This window comes from Oryza glaberrima, chromosome 12, assembly GCF_000147395.1.
Source record: "Oryza glaberrima chromosome 12, OglaRS2, whole genome shotgun sequence".
NCBI lineage: Eukaryota > Viridiplantae > Streptophyta > Magnoliopsida > Poales > Poaceae > Oryza > Oryza glaberrima.
In genome coordinates this window covers 4,441,012-4,467,069 of record NC_068337.1, presented here as the reverse complement: position 1 = coordinate 4,467,069, position 26,058 = coordinate 4,441,012, and the positions used below count along the sequence as shown (strand labels likewise).

General features: G+C 40.0%; 1 protein-coding gene across 1 annotated transcript; it reads right to left on the bottom strand.

Annotated features, from left to right (window-relative positions):
* Positions 1-894: 894 nt before the first annotated feature.
* LOC127758071 (uncharacterized) lies at positions 895-9,832 on the bottom strand. The gene is made up of 6 exons (XM_052283695.1): positions 9,809-9,832; positions 3,480-3,631; positions 2,393-3,133; positions 2,098-2,299; positions 1,548-2,003; positions 895-1,451 (listed from the first exon to the last, which is right to left on the bottom strand). Exons 1-6 carry the CDS (start codon positions 9,830-9,832, stop codon positions 1,053-1,055), a joined length of 1,974 nt encoding a protein of 657 aa, XP_052139655.1. The 3' UTR covers positions 895-1,052.
* Positions 9,833-26,058: the final 16,226 nt, after the last annotated feature.

Genomic DNA, 26,058 nt, shown 5'->3' with positions numbered 1-26,058 from the left:
CCCAAATTATACCACAAAGGTATATTTGATCATTACTAGGCCATTAACAACGTGTGTCCTCGGCTTCGTGCCCCTAGCTGCCATCTAAGCTTTAATGTTCCCGTAGAGGCTAGGAGGAGCCTCATAGGGTGTCAACGTACCATATAGAAGATCTGATTGCCTCGGTTGAGTTGAAGAGGTTTAACAGAGATAAACGGAAAAACGTGGATCAAAAGCGTCAATTGAGAGAAAGAGGATCCACCGAGAGAAAGGGAGAAAAGGGAGAGCAAGCGTGGGCCTAGTGAGACCACCGTGTGCATTGAGCAAGCAGTACCTCAAAACCATCCAAATCTACATAGATTCATTCTCCTTTCATTTTAAAATAAATAAACTTAGTACGGAATATGACACATCCTATCTAGGACAAATGAATCTGAATTAGATTTATAGTATTATGATGTGTCACATTCTATATTATATTTGTTTGTTTTGAGACGGAGCGAGTAATTTTCTTTTTTTTTTGCCATGGCTGCTGCAAGAGGATACAAGCAATGTTCATGCCATTAGTTTCATGGTCACTGCTCAAATTTTCGCCTGAAACACAAGACACTTTATGTGTGTAATCATCAGCTGATCATTGATCAATTCAAGGGTCAGCTGTGATTTCTTGGAGGATAAATAAATTTTAAATAAAACAATGATATTGTAGGAAGTAATTGTAAGAATTAAATAAAAAGATTGTGATCTTTCTGCAGTATAAAAGTCTGTTAGCAAACTATATATAAAGCTGAAGTCAAAATCTTTGGACGTCATACACCCAATGTTTTTCTCTTATCATCACAAAGAAGTTTAAAATTAGAACTGTGGCTGAAACAGAGACGGAAAGCAACATATATGGCTTGAATTTTCCGCAAACACTATTTTGATCGAAACCAATTGCAACTTTACACTCTGATGCCATCAATACAATTTGGGGCAATTACCATCTACAAATTAAAAAGCATACGGCACATCACTATACAATACATACTTAATTTGCTAATCATAACATTATACTATACCCAAAATATCAACTATACATGAAAAATAATAATATCAGGGTCTACTCCTTGGGGAATACTAATAATTTGTTGATTGATATCCGGCAAGGAGAGTGCAATTCTCTTGGCATTCTCCAGATATGTTGCAAATTTTGTATGATTTGGCTCGGGTTTATTATTATCTGATTTATCTTCAGCCTTGAACTGGAGATCTTCACCTAAAAGCACACCAGTGGCAGCAGATAACTCCTTGGCTGCCTGTTTACTGAACGTCCAGTTACTGCTCCTCCAATCGAACTTGTACAACGAGAGGAATCGATGACCATATGCTGCTAAAAACTCAATGGCATCTAGGATGAATTTGAATTCCTCTTTGGAGATGTAGTAAGCAAAACTCAACCTGGTCCACCCGGGCTTAAGTCCAAGGTACCCCTAAAAAAAATCATGACCATGAACAGTATATTATATTAGCACCATGATGCCGTGTTGTTGAGATTTAAACATGATCGTGAGACAATTTGATCGTACCTCAACAAGTGCAGAGCGTATGCGAAGAGAAAGCTCGTTATTGATTTCGAGCAAGATGTTGCCATAAGGGCCTGCACAAGCACAACCTCCCCTTGCTTGGATGCCAAAAAGATCGTTAAGAAGCTTAGTGACAAATCGTCCATGGAGAGGAAGTCTTTTGCGTCTCACAATCGCCAATCTATCGTCCCCATGAAAAACTGAATCTACCATAGGAGGGTAGATCAGGAATGAAAATATTGGTAGGCGGTTGGCGCTTGTGTTTCCTAGCACTTTAACATTTGGATTGTCGACAAGCCTTTTCATGGCCATTTCAGTGTATATTTGTTCATGTAGGTCCATCGTGTCATATCCAATGTACTCATTGACCCAAAATGCAAGGGATGCACGGATCTTTTGTATTATCGCCGGTGTACCGGCATCTTCTCGCTCCTCAATGTCATCATAATACAATGTATCCTACAAGTCATGCGTCTTAAAATAGTCAACATATTGGACATTGATGTGAGAACTATAACATATTTGACTTGATTTTTTTTATTTCAGTTCTCACCTCCTCATTAAAGCCATTGACATAGTTCACGGTGCCACCCCCGCATGTTGAGGGAGGCTGAGAATTGAGCCGATACAACGATTTGTTCATAAGAAGAATGCCTGGTGTACCTGGGCCACCAATAAATTTGTGGGGGCTCAAGAACACCGCATCATAGCCATCGATTTCGCCAGACTTCATGTCAATTTTCACATGAGGACCACTGCACAAAATGTGCTAAGAGTTTATGTCACATATATGGTACGGTACAAGTTCAGTTGAATTTGAATTTTGACCAAGTTTGGATCCACGTTACCTGGCGGCGAAGTCGAAGCAAGCGAAGGCGCCGTGCTGGTGCAGGACGCGCGCGATCTCTCTCGTGTCGACGACGATGCCGGTGACGTTGCTGCACGCCGAGAAGGAGCCGAGCAGCGGGCGGTCGGCGTGCTCGGGGTCGGCGAGCGCGCGGCGGAGCGCGGCGACGTCGACGAGCCCGTCGCCGTCGAGGCCAATCTCGACGACGTCGGCGAGGCTGCGCCGCCACGACAGCAGGTTGGAGTGGTGCTCGTAGGGCCCGACGAACACCACCCACCGCTCCTCCCGCCGGAGCCCCGCGGCGAGGCGCGCGCGCAGCGGCGCCGCCGCCGGCGCGGCCACGCCCATCACCTCCTGCAGCCGCTTGATCGCCGCCGTCGTCCCGGCGCCGCAGAACAGCAGCGCGTCGCCGGCGCCGCCGCCCATGCACCGCTTGACGTACCGCGCCGCCCTGTGCATCAGCCTCGTCGTCTTCCTCCCGACATGGCTGTCCTCCGTGTGCGTGTTCCCGTAGAAGGGGAGGACCTCGTTTAGGAGGTAGTCCTCGACGTAGCGGAGGCTCCGGCTGGACGCCGTGTGGTCGGCGTAGGTGAGGAGGCGGCGGCCGAACGGCGTGTCGAACTCGACGTCCTTGCCGACGAGCTGCGACCGGAGCCACTCCATCTTCTGCTCCGCCGCCGCGGCGTGCTTCTCCGGCGTGTCTCTTTTGAGGAGAGTCAGCAGGGTGGTGGTGGGGCAAGGTCTGAAATTTAATTTGAACCCTCGGCATGAAACTATTTCGTCCGAAAATTTAGCAAAATTTATTTAAATTCTATCAAAATTTATTTAACTTATACTCCTTTTATATTATAAGACATTTTGATCTTTTTATAAGTAGAAGTTTGACCGAGCTTATATAAAACATAGCAACATTTCCAGCCAAAAAAATCAATGTTAGGTTTAATGAAGCTAGTTTGATATTTTAGATATCTTGATCAAACTTAGATAAATTTAACTTAAAAAGAATTAAAGCGACTTATAATATAAATTGGAAAGTATTTTTTTTAAAAAAATATCACTCGAAATTTCCCCAATAAATTTGTACATACCGAAGTAGTAAATCTTGGGTGGAGGTTGGCATGGCGCCGCCCTTGCCGGCGACCACCGCTTCATCCACGGCCGCCTCCGCCGCCGCCGTTTGTAATGACGGCATCCTACCTGCAAATAGCAAATTGCTGGTGCGCGTAGGACTGAACTTGAGCTTGAAATTGGGAACCATGGCATATAAGCTTATATATGGCCTTCTTCAAGTGGCAAGTGGCAGTTGACTAACGTTTTCTGGATAATGAGTTTACTCATGGACAGTTCTTAGCAGCCTTTGACGAATTCATATCATTAATTCATACATATGTATCAAGTGTGGGAGTTACTTCCTTATTTGTAGCACTGCTAATTTAAGTCTCTGTTGATCTTAATTTATACTCTGGAGTTTATTTTATATTATTAAGAAAAAAATCTTGAAGATTAGACATTGAATAATATTGGTTATTACACATTAACATTACTTGGAAGGTAGCCCACGCATATGCGTGGGCATTTTTTTTAATGTGTTTGAAATTTTATTACGAATATTTATTTCTGAGTGATATTTTATTGAAATATTTCTGATACTATTTTAATTTGTTTGGGATTGCTTTTTAATGTTGGTTGTGATTTTTTTTTCTATAATTACACTTGTCTCATATAAATTCTAAACTAACATTACGTTCAACTGCGTTGTTTTAAATTTATGAGAAAATAGTATATATATCACAACATTAGAGTTGGTTCCTATGAAACTATATATATCGTTTTTACAATGTGTGTCTCTTTTATGAATATTCAACATATCTTATTTTTGGAGTTATGAATTTTAGGACATATAAATTAAATGATAATTTCTAGTTAATTTCATAAACAATCACTTTGTCAATATTCTTGACTCAACTATCGGTGAATATAGATTTGAGTGTACGTAAGAAAGAATTGATACAAGCCCTATATGGGTCAAGCTTATATATGGCCTTCTTCAAGTGGCAAGTGGCAGTTGACTAACATTTTTTGGATAATGAATTTACTCAAGGACAGTCCTTAGCAGCCTTTGACGAATTCATATCATTAATTCATATATATGTATCAAGTGTGGGAGTTACTTCCTTATTTGTAGCACTACTAATTTAAGTCTATGTTGATCTTAATTTGTACTCTGGAGTTTATTTTATATTATTAAGAAAAAATCTTGAAGATTAGACATTGAATATTGGTTATTACACATTAACATAAGAACATATATATAAGAGCTAATAATTTGTAAAAATACGATAAAATATAAATCTATTGACATAATTTTGTGCTCCCTCCGTTCTAAAATATAAGTATTTTTAACTATGAATTTGGGAAACTGCGTGTTCAAATTTATACCTAAAAGTTGTTACATTTTGGGACGGAGGTAGTACACAATTAGTTCTACTCGTGATTTGACTACTAGTTGGTCAAAAACACAACGTTTGACTTTCCGATAATAAAATTTACTAATTGAGTGGGGTAAGTACTTATTTTTTTGCGATTAAAGTGAGTACGTACTTGGGTGACAACTGTATGCATTAGAAGATATTTATTCGTATATTAGCACTGCTTGGTCGTGAACTAGCTGAAATTGATTGTAGTTTAGCTCAATTTTTAGTTTTTTACTGCTTCAATTGCGTGCATTCCGTGTGCATGCGTGTGTTGTTTAGACGCTTGATTTGGCCAGATCAAAATGACGATAGGCTGCTCGTGGCTCGATTTGACCAAATCATAGTTTTTCTTTTACCGTGTTTAGCAAATCATATCCTCTTATATCTCCTGAATAATGAATAAACTACGGAGAATTTCCTTCTGCACCCTTGGTGAATTCTAGTTATAAACTTATAATGTATGATATTCTGATTAATATACATGGGAATAAGTTCAACTGACATCTCTAGACTTTACGTTGAATCTGTACAAGGTCTTCAATCCCTAATACCAAAAATCTCTACCCCTTAACAAACCATGCAAAAAATAATAATAAAAAAAAGATCCCAACAAGGCAATATGGTCAAAATTGCTCCTCAGGTATGGCGCGCCGGGGGGAGAAAGTTAACGATGCGCTCTCCTCGACGTGGCGGCAGAACACGCACCTGTCCATGTACAGCGTCGTCCTCACCGGCCGCACTAGCAAGATGAACTCCCTCCGATGGGAATGCCACTCTTGTGACATGGCAATTAACGATTTGCTACACCCTGTCAATGATTTGTGGGCCCTCATGTGAGTCTAGTGGCAAATCGTTAAGCACCATTTGTAAGAGTGGCAAATAGTTAAAATCTCCGTTTCGGCTTCCCTCATCTAGTACATATCATCGATCCAACCAATTGATTAGTTATTCCAGCCTTTCAAGCATGACGAATAGATTGATTGAGATTCATCTTCTACAGTCCACACTAGCCGCGTCAGCATCTTTGGCATCATCCTTTCGTCTTCTCACTCAATCCACTAAGCCTGGATGCAACACTGGAGCACGGTCCAGGGCAGCGAGCTTGCGCCGCGTGCGTAGGTGAGGGTGTGCAGCTCGATGACTGTGCCATTGTTGCAACACAACAGCAATGCGCCGGCACCAACGGCCTAGCCAAACAGGTTGCAGCAGCTGCTGCAGGTAGCACCTCAACAAACCCAGCGCTAGCGCCTGGTTGTTGGCGTCACGCTTGATATGTATTGCAATTGAAATATATTGATTGCACATTATTTTTATGCAACAATTGCAATATAAATATGATAGAGTTCTAGGATTCAATTGCATAAGATTTTCGAGACCTACTAAAATATATAAATTTTAACTAAATTTTACAAAACATCATAAACTATGGGCGAAATGGAAGGTCAATGTCTCGGGTCTCTTCGAATTTGTGATCCTACCTGCCCCGTTGAGGCGCAGCTGCTACGGTTTCCTGACGGGCTCACCATTGCAGGAGGAATGGTCGGCTGGGGATCATGGGACCGATGTGCGGCCATGCGTTCATCAACCTTCCTTTCCACCTCCTCTTGCATTCTGAGTTCGTAGCTCGATACCCGGAACTCTAGATCTGCAATCTTCGCCTCGGTATCTCTCTTGCTCCTCATCCGACTCCTGTACGTGTGGATGTCCTCCTTGAAACCAATCTTCCAAGGAATCACCCCTTTCCCTCGTGTTCGTCCTAGATGCTCTGGAGTCTGCAAGGCGAGTGTCAGCTCGTCCCTATCTCTGTCCGGTCGGAACGTGCCCTGAGAGGAGGCTTCCACTGCATCTGTTAGTCGTCGCGCAGCCTCTCGTATCTGATCACCGAAGACCAATGAGCCATCAGCTGGGTTGAGCGTTCCACCATGAGCATAGTACCAGAACTTCGATCGTTCCGGCCAATTGGCGGTTGCCGGTTCGATACCCCTCTCAATCAAGCTAGCCTCCATCTCCTCCCACTTCGGCATCGCGACGCTATAGCCTCTTGACCCCAAGTGGTGATGATACTTCTTCTTGGCGGCATTTTCTTTATTTCTTTCCATCATCGCTTGCCCTTGTTCACCTGTCTTATATGCAATGAACTCGTCCCAGTGATCCCTTAGCTTTGGGAATGTGTCGAAGTTCGGTGTCTGCCCCTTCAGGATATACTTCTAGTACAGATCTCCCTTGAAGCTCTGAAACTGTTCTGCCATTTTCTTCAGAGTCCACCTTTTCACTTTGTCCTCTGTACCCGCAGGAAGGGTGAATGTCTCGAGCATTGTGGTCCACAACATCTCTTTCTCCGAATCTGGGACAAAGCTCTCATGATCTCCGCGTGCCCTTGTTCTTCGCCAGTACACCGTACTGACAGGCACGTTATCCCGCACAACCCAACCGCTGTAACGTACATAGTTCATGGCGGCTTCGGCCGGGGCACTAGGACGTCCATCTTCTTCCACTTCCGTTATGATGTGCCGACCCTCAAGCTTCTTCGCTGCACCTCGTTGCCTGCGTGCCCTCTTCTGTCCAACGGAGGGTTGACTACCACTAGCCTCCTCCTCCTGGTTCCCCTCCACATCCCTTTCCACGTGCCCCTGCTGGTTCCCCTCCACATCCCTCTCCACGTTCCCTTCCTCGTTCAAGTATTGGTTTGGATCCTCGTTCCCCTCTTCTTCATTCTAGTACTGGCTGCTTCCCTCCGCGATTGTATCATACAATATCTGTTCCTCATCGCAGTCAGCCATCTGTTGATACAAGAAACATCTGCTAAGTCACGAGACATTTATGTTTTAACAATCTAAGTCATGTATGCTAAGTGTAAATGTCGTACAATAGAACCCTACACAACCTTACGTGCTAAGTCTAATTACAAATCGTGATATAAGCTAAGTCTAGGTGACGTATATTATACAACCCTAGGTAGTAAATAATTATATACTAAGTCTAATTACAAATAAAATAATCTTATATTAAAACTCAAATAATATTACATGCTAAGACTAAAATAGTCATGTATATGCTAAGTGTTTCGTGCGTATATGCTAAGTCTAATTAAGACTACAATAGTCAATTGCTAGGAGTCGCACCAATTCCCTAGTCAATAATTACATACTAAGTCTCATTACAAATAAAGTAATCTTATATTAAAACTCAAATAATATTACATGCTAAGACTGAAAGAGTCATGTATGCTAAGTGTAACTGTCGTATATGCTAAGTCTAATTAAGACTAAAATTAAGTGGATAAATCGTAATAAGCAAATATATGACTTAAAATTAATAAAAATTCCAATAATCATATATACTTAGCATATGAATGATATTATTAAATTGGTAAAAACTCTAATTAAGATATGTATGTACATACTGCATGATTTAAAATTAATAAAAATTGTAATCATCATATATACTTAGCGTAGGAATTAAATTAAATTAAATGTTAAAAACTCTAATTAACATATGTAAATGCCACATGCATGATTTAAACCTTTTAAAAATTTGAATAGTCATATATAAGTAGCATATGAAAGATAGTAAATTAAATTGTGAAAAACTCTAATTAACATCTGTAAATGCCACATGAATGATTTAATACTTTTAAAAATTCTCTAGTCAATTATAATTAGCATATGAATGATAGTCAATTAAATGTAGCATATGAATGATAGTAAATTATGCCATACATCAATTGATTTATATGGATAATCAATACATCCAAAATAGTTTACATCGTGTACACAATAATTACGGCATTACATCGGCGGTGACGGTTGACCGCACGTACTTTCTCCTCACTATTGTTCCCTCCTTGTGATCGCTGCGTGAGTAAGGGGTGTCTTCATTTGATAGGAGGATGCTAGGGTCAATCGTCACCGTGAAAGGGGGTTGCCCATCCAACTGATCGTAATCCTCGTCAGTCTTGTCCTTAACTCCGACGATTTTTCTTTTGTCTGGGAGAACCACTTGACGCTTAGGCTCGTCAGGCCCTCTGCCCTTCTTTCCTTTGCTAGACATGTCCTTTACGAAAAAGACTTGCGTTACATCATTGGCAAGGACAAAAGGTTCGTCCGAGTATCCAACCTTGTTAAGGTCAACAGTTGTCATACCAGTGTCATCAATCATTACACCTCCACCATTCAACCTAACCCATTGGCACCAGAACAGAGGAACCTTGAGAGGACCATAGTCAAGTTCCCATATATCCTCGATGGCACCGTAATACGTGGCAGTTGTTCCATCGTGTCCCATGGCATCGACACGAACAGCGCTGTTTTGGTTCGTGCTCTTCATGTCTTGGGCTCTCGTGTAGAATGTGTATCCATTGATCTCATATCCCTGGAATGTCGCGATCGACCCAGACGGTCCCCTCGCCAGGAAGGCAAGTTGTTGGTTGATTGACTCGTTACCTATGAGATGTTGTCGTAGCCACGTGAGGAAAGTATCAATGTGATGCCGTGTAATCCATGCATCGGACTTACCGATGTTCCTGGCGCGAACTAGAGCCAAGTGCTCCTCGATGTAAGGAGCTACCAATGAAGAGTGTTGCAGAACAGTGAAATGGGCTTTACGGAATAAATTGTTGTCTACCGTCATTATTGCTTTCCTTCCGAGAGTTCCCTTTCCCTGTAGTCTCCCTTCATGGCGTGATTCAGGTACCCCGATTGGGCGAAGGTCTTCGATAAATTCTACGCAAAATTCGATGACCTCCTCTGTTCCATAACCCTTGGCGATGCTTGCCTCTGGACGAGCACGGTTACGAACATACTTCTTCAGAACGCCCATGTACCTCTCGAAAGGAAACATGTTGTGTAGGTACACAGGCCCGAGAATACGGATCTCTTTCACAAGGTGACAAAGCAGATGTGTCATTATATTGAAAAATGAAGGTGGAAATATCAACTCAAAACTGACGAGACATTGCACCACTTCATTCTGAAGGGCTTCTAATCTATCCGGATCGATGACCTTCTGCGAAATTGCGTTCATGAATGCACATAGCTTTGTTATTGTTGCCCGGACATTGTCTGGAAGGATACCCCTTATTACAACTGGTAGCAGTTGTGTCATCAACACGTGACAGTCATGAGACTTTAGGTTTGTGAACTTCTTCTCCTTCGTGCTTATTATTCGCTTGATATTCGTGGAGTATCCAGACGGTACCTTTATGCTCTCCAAGCATTCAAACATACTTTCCTTCTCTGCCTTGCTAAGAGTGTAGCTGGCTGGACTCAAGTAATGGCTTCCTTTCTCCTTTGGTTCCGGGTGAAGGTCGCCGCATTGTTCCATATGCTTTAGATCATTACGTGCTTCCAGTGTATCTTTCGACTTTTCGTATACACCTAGGAAGCCAAGAAGATTTATGCAAAGGTTCTTAGTGAGGTGCATCACGTCGATTGCGTGGCGTACGTCCAAGAATTCCCAATATGGTAACTCCCAAAATATAGAGTTCTTTTTCCACATCGCCGCGTGACCATCTTCGCTCTCTATAGGCTGGCTTCCAGGCCCCTTTCCGAACACTACTTTAAGATCTTTAACCATAGCAAACACTGTTTTCCCGCTGCGATGTTTAGGCTTCGTACGGAGGACGGCCTTATGTTCGAAGTGCTTGCCTTTCTTCCGTACCAGGTGGTTTGCTGCAAGGAATCGACGATGACCCATGTATACAACCTTCCTACAGTGCTTAAGATACGTACTTTCTGTTTCATCCATACAGTGAGTGCAAGCCTTGTACCCCTTGTTGGACTGTCCGGATAGGTTACTAAGTGCAGGCCAATCGTTGATGGTTACGAACAGAAGCGCTCGTAGGTTAAACTCCTCCTGTTTGTTCTCGTCCCACACGGGGACACCTTCCTTCTTCCACAACTGTTTAAGATCTTCGACCAGTGGTCTTAGGTACACATCGATGTCGTTACCAGGTTGCTTGGGGCCTTGAATAATAATCGGCATCATTATGTACTTCCTCTTCATGCATAGCCAGGGGGGAGGTTGTAGATACACATCGTAACGGGCCAAGTGCTATGGCCGCTGCTCATCTCTCCAAAAGGATTCATGCCATCCGTACTCAAACCAAACCGTATGTTTCGTGCGTCCTTTCCAAATTCTTTAAATTTTCTGTCGATGTTTCGCCACTGCGAACCATCGGCGGGGTGTCTCAGCATCCCGTCCTGTTGACACTCTTCAGCGTGCCATCGCAACATTCTAGAATTCCCCTTGTTCCTGAACAAACGCCTTAGCCATGGTATTATAGGGAAATACCACATCATCTTAGCAGGAATTCTCTTCTTTGTTAGCTGCCCATCAACTTCTCCTAGATCATCTCGTCTAATCTTGTATCGTGGTGCTTTGCAAACAGGGCATGCTTCTAGGTTCTCATACTCCTCACCGCGATATAGGATACAATCGTTCGGACATGCGTGAATCTTACGAACTTCCAGTCCTAACGGGCAGACTATCTTCTTAGCCTCGTACATTGTCTCGGGCAATTTGTTTCCCCCCGAAAGAATGTTCTTGACGAGTTTCAATAAATCGCCAAATGCCTTGTCACTAACCCTATTTTTTGCCTTCCATTGCAAGAACTCCAGAGTAGTATCCAACTTTTTGTGCCCCTGCTCGCAACCTGGGTACAACGAAGTTCTGTGGTCCTCCAACATCTTGTCCAATTTATGGGCCTCCTTTTCACTTTCGCAGTCCTCCCTGGCGTCCTGCAACATCTGACCAAGATCATCCGCAACGTCGTTACGTCAGCAGCTATTTCCTCCTCGCCCGTTTGATTTTCTTCAAATCCAACATACTGAGCAAAGTCCGGAATATTGTCGTCTTCCACTTTATCTTCTTCCATTTCAACACCTTGCTCTCCGTGGGATGTCCAACAATTATAGCTTGGCATGAACCCCGACTCAAACAAGTGGAAATGAATAGTCCTGAATGCAGAATACTCCTTCTGATTCTTACAATTATTGCATGGACAACAAATAAAACCCCTTTGCCTGTTAGCTTCGGCCACTCTCAAAAAATAGTGCACGCCGTCAATAAACTCTTTGGACCGCTGGTCAGCGTACATCTATTGCCGATCCATCTACATGAGTCAAAAAAAACCGTACACAAATAATTATTCTTACAATAATGATAGTCATACAATAATTATAAGATATCTTTATTCATACAAAAATCATAAAATATTACACCAAATAATTCTTAAAAACTATTTGTAAAGTTTTAAACTAATTTTAATGTGTTTTACTTCTTTTAATTTTTATTTTAGTTTGTTTTCTATTATTTAAGATTAACTTTCACTAGAGTTTTCCTTCTCAACTATTTTATAAAACCTTGTTTAGCAAATGAACTAAATTTCTATATACTCTTTCTTCCCCACACACATTTTCTCTCTCATCAACTTACAACTAAATTTTGTAGACAAAAGAAGTGTACAAAACATAGGTGCAAATGTAGTATGACAAAAAAAACATTGGAGGATGAAGTTGCAAACCTTTTAGGCACCTCCGATTTGTATGTAATCACCAAAATAAATTCAATAGAAATTTTGGCATGACCTCCCCTCTTTTTTGAAGAAATTTTGAAGCTTGCTCGGGCAGCTGTAGGAGGAAGAAGACATATATATATATATATATATATATATATATATATATATATATATATATATATATATATATATAGGGGTGGGACTTTAGTCCCGGTTGGTAGCACCAACCGGGGCTAAAGATCACCAGGATCTTTAGCCCCGGTTGGTAATACCTACCGGGACTAAAGTTACGATACCAACCGGGACTAAAGATCCCGGGGGGGCCTGAAATGCCCTGACAGCATTCGAACCGGGAGTAAAGATGATCTTTAGTCCCGGTTATCAAATATGTCTGTTACCCTTTTAAACCGGGACTAAAGATCATCTTTAGCACCGGTTTTTATTGTATCCGGGGCTATTGTGGAAATCGGCCGGCCGACGAAAGATGGTTTCTCCACGAGTGTATACGTCCGCCACTGAAGCAGCTGGCACCGCACCGGCCGGCCGCCGGCTGATTCTTCCGACGATGGCGACGTGAGATCGTCGAGTTCTCGCCGGAGTCCTAACACGTACGACTCATAGAAGATATGGCAAACTTTGTTGCATTGCCATGCTCACTGCAAAGAAGATTCTGTGGATACCAGCATGCATGCAGAGACCCTAGCCCGAATTTGATGTGCGACGCCTGGATAGGGGAGGGATCCATCGGTGCGGGCTGCTCGGCTCCCGGTGCAAGGTGACAAAGGTTCAGATTCGTGTTGCCCGCGTCGGCTCACAACTATTATCCCGTGCGGTTGTTTTGATTTTCGTGTACGGTAGATTCGCCCCTCTGAAGCGGGCTGTCTGGAAAAATCACGACGCAAAAATCAGATTTTCACGTGCGATGTCGCCAGCACGGGAAAATAAAAATCCGGAAATTTTTTTTCAAAAAACGAAACCATAACACTAGATCCGGGCACCCCGCCGCCACCGCCACGCCGGCCGCATCCAACAACGGATCTGGGCGGGGGGCAGCCGCCGCCGCCGCCGGATCCGGGCGTGGGAGAGCGGCGCCGCTCCCGTCCGCCGCCTCCTCGTTGTCGTCGGCAGCGGCCACCGCACTGCCTCGTCGTCGTCACCGGTGATGGATCCGCCTCCCCCAACGCCACCGACGACGGATCCATCTCCCCGAGGTCGAAATCGTTGTCACGAGCTCGCCGCCTTCATGCCATCGTCGTCAACTCGCAACTCTCACCGAGGTCATGTTTGAAATAGGGTCGTAGACGTAAGCATGGCACGCCGCTCTTGTCAGCTGTAGCCCATGAGATACCAACTCACGGGCGTCGCTATCCTATATATACATAGTCCCAGGGGCCAGAACCAGAGGCCATGACTATCTATCAAGCACAATGCATGATGCACTTACCGATTGGTGAGGCTAGCTAGCTACTCCGTAGCTACTATAGCGTTAACAAAGAAGGAGGTGACGTGGCTTGATCTTGGCATTAGAAAAGGAGTGTAATGGCCACGATTTGTTTGAGAAAACAAGTGTATCGATGCCGAAAGAGTATGGACAAGCATCTCTCGCTATGCGACTGTGTGACTCATGTGACCGACTATCTCGTCTTCTCTTCCCCCCCCCCCCCCCCCCCCGTCTAACATAAATCCAAATCAGGCTCTCCACACATTCACATAGTCAACTTTTCACCCGATTTAAAATTAATAATAAATTTTATTAATAATGTATAATAAATTTTAAATTAGTAAAATTGGTATATAAAAAAAGACTATTGAATTATATTTATTATTTTAAGGAATATTTAATGTCTGTTTATGAATACGTTGGTTCTTTATTATTTGCTGACAACTTTATTATACAGTTTCAGGAATAGTTGGTGTATCAAAGAACAAAGCTATCGAGAAGATGAATCAGCAGCTTGTTTTGGAGTACACTATGGAAAGGAAGAGGCTATATGAGACTAAAACTTCTGCTGTTTTAAAAGTGGACTGCGACAATAAGTGTCCTACGTGAAAAAATTGCGCCATAGAGACAAGGTGAGACCTGTCCTGTGGTGGTAGATGTGACCTAAGTGCATGGCCATGGCTCGAGTCAGAGACGCTGCAGCTTGAGTCCAGAGAAGCTGCGGCTTAATGAAGCAGTGTAGTTAGTTTTTGTTTTGTTTTTTTCCTTTTTCGCTATTATATATACTTAGGGTAGGTATACACCAATTATAAAATAGTATACTTATATGGCATGACTAGTGATATACGTGCTTATTTTTTTACAGAACACGTCACCTTTATTTTTTATTTTTTCTATGTAATGTTTGTTTTTTTTTCTTCTCGTGAGTGGTGTTAATGACCTATTCTTCTGTTAACCTTCCGCCCCTAATCTAATCTTACTATTATAATAACTAGGAAGGTAGCCCGCGCATACGCGCGGACATGCACCGTACGTAGGATAAATTTGAGAAACTTATGAAGGCGATATACCAGCGAATTAATATCTGCAATGTTTTAAAATTATGTTTTTTCCCATGAATTTTCTTCGTTAGAATTGCATGACGAATTTAATTGTTATTTATAAAATTATCTATTGGAGATTAGGATTGGTATCTTACGGTATAAAAAATGGTACCTAAGACATATGACTCTTGAGGTTCCACAGGGAAAGAGAGAAAACTTAAGTTATAAAAGACATTACATATACAACCATATATAATTAATGGCTCTACCCATTTTTTAGAAAAAAATGATAATTAGTTTATTATTTGACGGCAAACATCGATTGGTTATAGCTATGGATAATTCCTCATAGGAAATTGTGATTCCATAGTGAAGAGAAAAAACTTAAGCTATAAAAGACATTACATACACAAACCATATATAATTAATGGCTCTACTGATTTATATAGAAAAATTGATAATTAATTTATTAAACAGAATATATGACCCTCGAGTTTAGACCATTATTTCTAACCATTGGATATGTAGAATATCTAACATATTGTGTAGAGTCCAACTAAGCAAATTATTCGTCTTTCCTCACCATGGATGGTAGACATGTTAATTCGTGTCTCCGGCAGCACGCTCACATCATCATACTTAGAAGAAAAAAAAAGTGCCCTTCATGTATATACATGTAACTACCTCATGCCCCTCTTTTCATTAAAGAAAAAAAGTTCAATACCCATGCATGCACACCGGGATGCACCGGTTAGCCCTCCAATTTGTTCACTTCATGGACAGTATGTTCCTTTGTTCTAGTGATTAGATAATTTAATAAGTACAAATAAGTATTTGAAATCAATTTTTATTAGTAAAATATCCATAAGGACTGCTCTGTAGACACCCTCTATCCTTCTTCTTTTCTTGGTGTATTAGTTGGATTTGAGCAACGTGATATAGGTATTTTGGGATATAAGTAAATGTCCAACTTCCAAAAGATTAAGGTTTCCCAACCCTCAGCGCCGAACACAGCATAAGATCGTACATTTATCCTTAAAAGAAGATCATATATTTTATCAGGGCATTGGAATTAAGTAAATAGCATCCACATATATGTCGAGAGATGTAATTAAGTTGGTTGTGAGTCAATAGGTCCATTGATGCTATAATTAAGGTTAAGGTTAGCGGTTTATAAGTTATTTTGATTTTATTAAAAAAATAAGGTGGATATTTTGATTTTTAATGAGAACTTTTAGGATTTTTTGCGTATGGATGTGGGAAAATATAATAATTTTATTAGCAATTAAATATGGTTGGTATAGATATTAAACTATTGATTTAATTAAAAAATACAATGGTTCAAACAGATCATAAATTGAATATATAATTTAAAATTTACATCTATTGAAGATTCTTTATTTATTTATAAAACATACCAAGATCAATATGTATGAGATATATTATCTATGCCTATATTTGCAAGTGTATGCAGTCTTTGAAAGTATGATAAAATTAACTTACTAATATAGAAGATATTATATACCCTTAAGCCTTAACTTAATTACCATAGAAAAAAAAGGAGGCGAGCAAGGAAAAAATCACGCAGACTCTTATCATGCATGTGGATGGAAGCATGTATATGTGTTGGGCGGACTCGTACCGCCAGATTGATCTTAAGTTTTTTACTAAAGATAAATCTAATGGTATCTGATGGTAAAAAAAAATAGGCAAAATTGGTTATATAGCATCGAAAGTTCACGTTTTTTGTTTTATAGCACCGAAAGTTACTGGTTCACTTTAATAGCACCCAAAGTTCACCATGTTCCCATTTTTAACACTTCCGTCAATTCTCGATCGTTTTCCGTCCATCTTGATCCAGCCACACACACGATATGACGTTTGTACCCCTCACAAGTATAAGTATAATGCATGTCATGAGGGGTAGAAATGTCATATCATGTGTGTGGCTGGATCAATAACGATCAAGACGGACGGAAAAATTGACGGAAGTGCTAAAAATGGGAACAGGGTGAACTTTGGATGCTATTAAAGTGAACCGGTAACTTTCGGTGCTATAAAACCAAAAACGTGAACTTTCGATGCTATATAACCAATTTTGCCAAAAAAATATTAGGTCCATCAGATTAAATAAAACCAATGGTTAGATGTTCTCCTTTTTCCATAGATTTTCTAGGAATTAATTAGAGCATCAGGTGTCATCTTTGCACTGTTTCTTGGAATCTCATGTGGCAGTTTAGGAGCTTTTTAGGATGTTTAATGAACTTTTATATAATAGATAGATATATCTACGTGAGTTTGTGAAATTTACTCCATAATATATATTTCCATTTTTAATATTTTGTTTTTATTTGGTTGTCATGCAAAGAAAAATAGTATATATTCAAAGTTAGAAAAGTGTTTTTCTTATATATCGATTTGATAGGTTCACCGGTTTAAACCATCTATATACCTAAATCTAATGGTTTTAATGTTTGTTTATATTTGGTTTTCATGCAAAGCACAATGGTCTATGGTAAAATTTAGGGAAGTGTTTCTTTTATATATAGATTAATGGGTTCACCGGTTTAAATAATCGTTAAAATATTTTTTTAGGGACAATGGTTAAAATAGTTGGTTCACCGATCGATTTAAGTGAAAAGCAAAGGTTAGATGTTTTATTATAATATTTTTCCATGTTAAAATTTTCATCTAGAAATAGGAAGAGAAGGATTGGAAGAGGGGAGAAAGCATGGCATTGTATTACGTACATACATACGTACTGAGGAGAGAAGGGGTGGGTTGTGGGATATTTTTTTTATAAAGATAAATATAATAGTTGAAAATAGTGAGTCTAGCGATTTATTAAACAAATAGTGGATCCACCGATTTATTAGAACGCCACGTAGCGGTTTAGAAACGTTTTGTAGGATGCCACATGGTAATTTAGGAGCGTTCGTAGGAAGTTTAATGAACTTTTAGTATATAATAGAAAATCTTTCTTTCTAACTAATAAAGCATAAAAAATATGAGAAGGAAGAGTTAATCTAGGAAGAGGATGGTGTAATAATAATAATAATAATAATAATAATAATAATAATAATAATAATAATAATAATAGTAATAATAATAATAATAATAATAATAATAATAATAATAATACATGAGGTATCTGATTATTATTTTCATATATAGTAGGTAGTTGTATATGAGATATAAGTACGTACGCTGGGTGGGGTTAGGTTTGGGTGGTTAAATTTTTCTATAAGATAAATCTAATGGTTGTAAATAATGGGTCCATCAAATATAATGAAATCAACGGTTACATGTTGGAGTGGCATGTGGCGGCTTAAGAGCATTTTTAGGATGCCACGTGGTGATTTAGGAGTGTTCATATAAAGTTTCATGGACTTTTAGTTAATACAGATCTAATAACGACGTAAAATAATGTGTCCATCAATTTTAGTGGAAACCAATGGTTGGATGTTTCCCTAATTTAAGAGTGCCACACAACGGTTAGAAACATTTATATGATATTTAATGGATTTTAACGCGTTTGATGTCTATTTGTGGGGGTATTCTTTTCTATAAAGATAGGTTCAATTTTAATTAGGATTGGAAAAAGAAAAGGAAGGAACAAACGAAAAAAAAAGTACGAAACAGATGGAGCAGTACGTGCGTACTGCACGGAGGTGGTGGGGCCGGTGGGAGGTTTTTGGTTTTTAAAATAGATGTAACGATGTAAAATAATGGGTTCACCGATTTAAATGAAAATCGATGGTTAGATTTCTCTATTATATTAGAGTGCCACGTGGCAATATGAGAGCGTTTTGAGGGAGCCACGTGGCAGCTTGAGAGCGTTTATAGAAAGTTTAATGGACTTTTAGTATATAATAGATAGATAGTAGTGTTATTTGTGAGGAAATGATTGCTTGCACGCATTCAATATTCACTAAAAAATCAACGCGCCCGATTGGGGCTTCTGTTGTTTAGCCTATGTGTATGGCCTTTAAAACAACATAGTTAACATACTAATATTTCAATTTTTTTTCTAATTTTTAGCATTATGGTGCTTAGACTTGTTATAAGACTCTATATATGCATCCAACACCGGTATTGTTTGTTTTATCATAATTGTAACATTTTCTAAAAGTTAAAAGATATACATATTATTTATTTAATAGTATAAGAAAAATACGTATATTTAGAAAATAGTTATCAGGATTACAGAGTTCGATTCAATCTTAAAAAAGAGCAAATTGTTTGTCATTTATTTTTTTATTTATCTTTTTAGTTTCTCGAAATATAGGGTATGTGGTCACAATACTTGCCCTGAATAATTTGCAATGAATTAAAAAAGGTATTTTTTCCCGTCTTTTTAATTTGCAATGAATTAAAAAAAGGTATTTTTTTCCGTCTTTTTAATTTTTCTTTCCCCCTCTTTTTACTTGTTTGCACTAGATAGATTAATAGATTGCAAAGGGGAAAAATATTTTGGGAAGCCTCTAGAATTTCGATGATGTGCCTTTTATTTGCTTCTTGGTATTTCTTTTCCTATGGCTATTCTCTATATTTATTTTCAAAGAGAATAGATAATTGGGAAGTCTATAGAAATTGGATTTGTATTTTTTTTTGCTATTTCTTATGCTTAATTTTCTTAGATTTATCTCAAAATTTAACATCGCCATGTGGCTCAATAAGATGGCTTGAGACACGAGCCAGCTTTTAGAAAGGTAGAAACTCAGCACATCTTTTGTTGCGCTCATGTTATAGCCTATCCACATTGTTTCTGTAATTAGGAAATAGAAATTTTTTAAAAAATATAGAATAATTTGCTTTTGATAAATTTTGAAAATCTTTAAAGTTTTCTCTCTTTTTTGTCTGAACTATTCAGGGTTCCACTGTAGAGTAAAATTATAATTGTTTTATCTATTAATTGACAAAATATGTGATAATATTTTAAAATATGTGATAATATTTTAAAAGGCATTTGTTTGCAAATGTATAGAATATTTTTATGAGCTAAAGGATTTAATATAAGTATATATGTCGAAAATAATATACTTGTTCAGAAAAATTATAGTCTAACAGGGCTCTATTGATCTATACATGATATGTTTGCTCCTTAGTAAATTTTTTTAAGCTCCATCAATCCTTCTAAATTCTTCCCCACTTCTCCTTTGCATTTTCTCTTCTCTTTGCAATTTCTCTTCTCTTTGTGTGTAATAGCATCTAGGACTATTTTTTTTGTTAGTCCTGTTTGATTCTCTTTTTGCCCATGATGTTTATTTCTTTTTTCTGTCAAGCCATGTAGGACTATGAGATGGTTCAGCACTTCAGCACTTTACCATATTTTTGCGTTTATTTTTTTCTCTCTCATATAATTCGAAGATTTATTTGTGATGTGAAAGGTGCCACGTGGCCCAATCATCGTTTGCATGCAAGATAAGATTATCAGCCTTGGTCTTCAATTCATTGCTAGACCTGCGGAAGAAGATGGAGTTTGCATGCACAGTCTCTCTCTCTGTTTTAGATGTCTTTAAACTACGGTTTTGCGCAGTGTTTTACCTTTATGCATCACTACCATGGAGGAGGCAAGCGTATTGTTCCGCTCTAAGTATAGAGCCATGTGGAAACCAAACTTTCTCCATGATGATCAGAAATCAGTTTTACCATTGCAATCTACAAACGCTGTTTGTCCACGGATCTCATCGGACGACGCAGGTACGTCTCGTTTTGATTTTCGTAGCATCATATTTTCTTTTTCTCTTAAAAACAGTATAAACAATAACATCAGTTTTTTTTTCTTTGTTATCTACTAGAAAAAATCCCCGTTCGTTGCAACGGGTAAGATGTTTTTAATCCTTTCTTTGGCCCAACCCGCAGGTGGAGCCGTGGGTCTTCAACCTCCACAAGATGGTGCCATGCACATAGTACTATGTTTGAGCTGATTCTCCCCATCAAATCTGGCCGAATCTTTTTTGATCTTCTAAAATTGGTTTAGGGCTTTTGATCTACGCGATCTTCACTTTCCCTTTTTTTCAAAATTGGAGCGAACAAAACTCGGGATAAAAACAGTTGAGGAAGCTTGCTGGCTAGCCATAATCGGCAACGGTTACATGGAGATTAAATCCGGCCAAGCCGAATTGAAGGGGAAAATCATGGGAAAATGATGAGGGATGAGTGGAGAATAGACTTTTGTAATCGACTGGAGAAGGAAACACATGGAGAAGCAGATCGATGTGGCGACGGAGCTATGGTTCGGCCTAGCGAAGGAAAAACACGATGACGAAACAAAAACCGAAAAACCGAAAGCCTTAAATTTTTTTTAGGATTATATAGATTAAAACCAAAACATAAAATTAGTCTCAAACACGGATGACGTACCGCGGAAACATCTTCAATTTTTATAATAGTTTTATTTTATTTTATTTATTTATTTATTAGGTATATATAGATCAAAACCAAAGCATAAAATTAAAACCGACTCAAACACGGATGACAAACCGTGGAAACATCTTTAATTTTTATAATAGTATTTTTAGATATGTATAGATTAAAACCATTGAGGGACATAGTTTGCACTAATTTGATATTTGGAGGAGTCGATCTACTCGGTTTTGCATTTGCAGGGCAAGAATCATACTCAAGCTATAGTTGAGGTAGTCCAAGTATACTTTTGCCTTTATAATGTGATATTCTTCCAAGTAACGTACGTATATACTTTGATTTTTATTTATATATTTATTTTTTTTAAAAATATTTGAAAATATTTTTTTGTTTTCAAAATTTACAGAAATATACTCCAAACGTCCTGTGGAAGGCTTTTTTTTTAAAAAAAATAAATCGCTCTCCCAAAGAGTGAGAAGGGTCTTGAATGTAATTTTTTTATTTATATTTAGACCATTCCCGTAGGTTTTAACCAATACTTATTTGATACTCTAAATAATTTTAAGTGAAAAAGTGATAAACTACAAAATTGTACTTGGATATAAAGTTAAATTTTAAATTTTGTAACGAACATTTGGACTCCTCAATGATCTTAAATAAAAAAGTTATTAATTACAAACTTATAGATCTCCTCGAGCTCCACAATTTTTATACAATGTTTGATTCCAACCAACTTCATATTTAATTTAATTGCAAAAATACAAAGTAGGCAAGCAATACGAGAAAATTTGCATTTAAGCCCCTTGTCACCCTCCCCAAAGGCAATTTTTAGGAAAGCCCTCACACTAGTCGGTCCGTTTGGCTGGAGAGAGTTTTTAGGAGGAATTGGGAGTTTAGAGGGATAAAGCTATTAATTGTTTTGTCTGGTTGGAAAACATGGGAATTTTGGTGGGATGGGGATGGGGAATTGAGCAAGGAACTCCCTTCTTTTCAATACTTGGGTAGGGGCAGGTAACTGGGAGGGAATTCCTTTATTATTTTGTCTAAGCAAATCTCAGCCATTCGTTTTTATTAATGACCTAATCTCCAACTAAACTCCCTATCAATTTCCATCACCTCTACCAAACAAGAAATTGGAATTAAAAATCAAATTCCCATCTTAATCTCATCATCAATTCCCTCATCTAAGCTCCCAATCCCCTTCCACGGAGTGACCAAACAAGCCGAGAGTATATTAATGTAATTTTGAAAAAATAAAAATATATTTATGTAAATTAAAAAAATAAATAAATGAATTAAATAAAAAGAATTCTACATACATTATCCAAGGTCTGTGTTACTCAAGGGCCTTCACCTCTGTGGGCTCTGTTTAATGGGTCTTCGTTGAGTGGGCTTTCACTTTGTGGGCCTTATGTTCCATGTGCCGATGCTTGGTTGGAAAAAGTACACCCAAGGTCCCTCAACTTGTCATCGAGATACAAAATTGTCCCCAATCGCAAAACCAGATACCAGGCATCCCTCATCTAACAAAACCATTCGCTTTAGTTCCCTTGGTGGTTTTGACCCCGGTTTTGTCCGACGTGGCGGCTGAGTCAGCGTGGGACCGACGTGGACCCTACATGTCAGACAATCCACCTCAGCCCCTCTCTCTTTCCCGTATTCTCTCCATTCCTCCTCTCTCTCTCACACTCTTCTCTTCTCTTCTCTTCTCTTCTCTTCTGGGGCAGCGGTTGGGGTCACGAGGCGACAAGCCGGCCGGTGGCTGAGGTGGAGGACGCCGGGGTGAGGCGAGAGAGGAGGCGGCGGGCGACAAGGCGGCGGCGGCGGCTGCGATGCGGGAGAAAGTGAGGGTGGCCGGTCGCGAATGGCGTCGACGGCGCTGTGTCGCCGCTGGCGGCGAAGCGGCCCCGCGCAGGCGGGCGCTGCGGCGTTGGGGGCCGCCGCAGCGCGGGCGCGGAGGCGACTTGTTGTCCACCTCCCACTCGGGGAGATCCAGGCAAAGCTCCTGGTGATGGAGGCGGCAGTGCGCCCGGTCCGCGCCCCGTGGGACGCACTCGAGGGCACCGGGAGTACATCGATCACGCCCTGGGGCCGGCCGCCGCCGTGCATAGCCTCGAGCCGCCGCTCCTCGCGGCCTCTGCCATCACCGACGACCTCCCCGGATACCTCGCCGTGATGTCCCGCTTCTAGGAGGCGCTCCACTTCCTCTCCGACAACTGTGGCATCGCCTCCCAGTGGCTCGCTGACATCGTCGAGTACTTCGAGGACCGTAGCCTCGCCACCGCCATCGCCTTCTCCCGCCTTGCAGCCACCACCGCCGCCTCGTCACCCGCCGCCTCTTCCTTCCTCTCCCGACGCTTTCCCCGCAGCAGCAGCCAGAGAGTAGGTCCCAGCGATGGTGGTGGCGGCGGCGGAGAGCGCGGCCGCGTCAGCCTTCCTCCGCGGCACCGCTTTCGATGGAACGATTTGGGGAACGGTTGGAGACATGAGTGGCTAGGAGTAGCCGGCAAGCACCACCATTCCGTGCCGGCCCTCCTCCCCCGTCGGCATCGCCGTGATGCTCGGCGGTGGCAACGCCCTCGATGCGGCCGTCACCTGCCACGACAAGTACGGGCATGTCTGGGAGGTGAGCGCGGCCATGGCGGGCGGGCACGGAGGCATCGGCTAGGCAGCGGTAGGAGAGAAGAGAGAGAGAGGAGGGGAAGAGAGAGGGTGCTGATGGCATCCTGACATGTGGGGCCCACGTGAGTCTCACGCTGACTCAGCCGCCACGTCGGACAAAACCGGGGTCAAAACCACCGAGAGACCTAAAACGAACGGTTTTGTTAGATGAGGGACGTCCGATATCTGGTTTTGCAGGGGACGATTTTGTATCTCGATGGCAAGTCGAGGGACCTTGGGTGTACTTTTTCCATGCTTGGTTCACATTTACCATATGAAACATCTATGGAAAAACTCAAGACAATGCCTCTGCACTTTATGTGCCTACTAGAAACATTTTGGGCTATTAAAAAGGATACCTCTAGTGCAATTCTGTACATATCTTTAAAATGTCTCCGAATCAAAACATTAGATCAACTTTTAAAACTACTGAACTTTTAATTTTAAAGATGAATCGAAAAATGCCTCCATATAGAAAACCGTCTCCTGTAAATTTCTTATCACGGAACGTTTATTTCCTATTCTCTCCATTTTCTTGAGGTTCACATTTTCGTCCACACAAATCCAGCCAAAATTAAATATTTTACATATGACATATTATGGCCGGCATTACATATATTTCTTCCATCCTTTTCTCGTGTGCCATTCGTTGTGTGGTTTACCTCGCTAATATATTTATTTTTTTAAAAAAGAATGCCAAATCTGATGTACATCCTTGGACCTTTTTCTGTCCATTTCTTTTGCCATTTGTTGTGTGGTTGGCAGAAGCAGAGCCAGAAATTTGGTACATGAGGGCGTCTCGAGGGAAGATTATAATAGTAGGACAAAAATAGAAAACAATGACATTTTTTTTGTATCCAAATGACCAAATGCATATATGAAACGCATGTTAGTTGATAGAAAAGAAAGTGACACATTGTTAATGAAATTTATATCTAATCTAGTTAGTTCCACATCAGACTGGGTGATTCTTTCCCCAGTCTGCAAACATAAGAAACGGATATTTAATGAAATTTAGCTCTAATTAATTAATTTGATATGGTCCCACGTCACGGCATAGTCTGCCCCTTCTTGTTGCTATTTTTTTGACCAACTATTATTTATTTTCTTTCACAAAATTTATATAGGTCATTATAGTAACTCCTTTTTATTTTTGGGGAATGCTAGGTTATAAGTACCTCTTATTGCAAATGAGATTTTCTTTAGACTTATTGATGTCATTTACTAATTAATATAGAAAATTAGGAAATTATTTTAGAAAATCAGGAAATTATTTTACGATAATTATTTTAGGATAATAAAAAATCACCTTTAGAAAGAATTGATTAATTAGAACAGGCATTGAATATCATAGCCATTTAATTTGTTTCCTATTTTTACTTAATTGGCTCATGAGGAACTCACTTCCGAAAGAGATCGACACCTATATACAATACTCCCTCCATCCCAAAATGTTTGACGCCGTTGACTTTTTAAAATATATTTGACCGTTCATCTTATTCAAAAAGTTTAAGTAATTATTAATTCTTTTCCTATCATTTAATTTATTGTTAAATATACTTTTATGTATAGACGAACGGTCAAACATGTTTAAAAAAGTCAACGGCGTCAAACATTTTAGGAAGGAGGTAGTAGTAAATTGCTTAACATAAATTTGAACATATCTAGCTAGCTAGTTGAAGCAACTCCCAAATTGCATATTAGGTTAACAACTTGTCAATTCATCCGCCTACCAACGTGTGAATGTGAGTGTGTGATCAATGGCACGTCGTGGTAAAAATTCTACCACGACAATGCCAAGTAAACTGCTTGTCAATTCATCAGCCTACCAATTCATATGTTAGTATGACTTTTGTGATGTCATGGTAAAAATTATATGAGAACATGTTGTACATGCCTACTGAACTTGTCAATTCATCAGCCTGCTGCTTGCCAACGTGAGTATGACCAACGTGATGCAATCATGAATGAAATTCTATCACAATAATTTGTTGTACTAAATAAAATCGTTGTACATTCCTACTAATAGTAATTAAACTTGTCAATTCAACAGCACTCTAATGTATTGTGAGTCTCCCCAATGGATGTCATAGTGAATTTCTACCACAAATCCACAATGACTTATTGTGTACATGCCTAGTAAATTAACTTATCAATTCATGA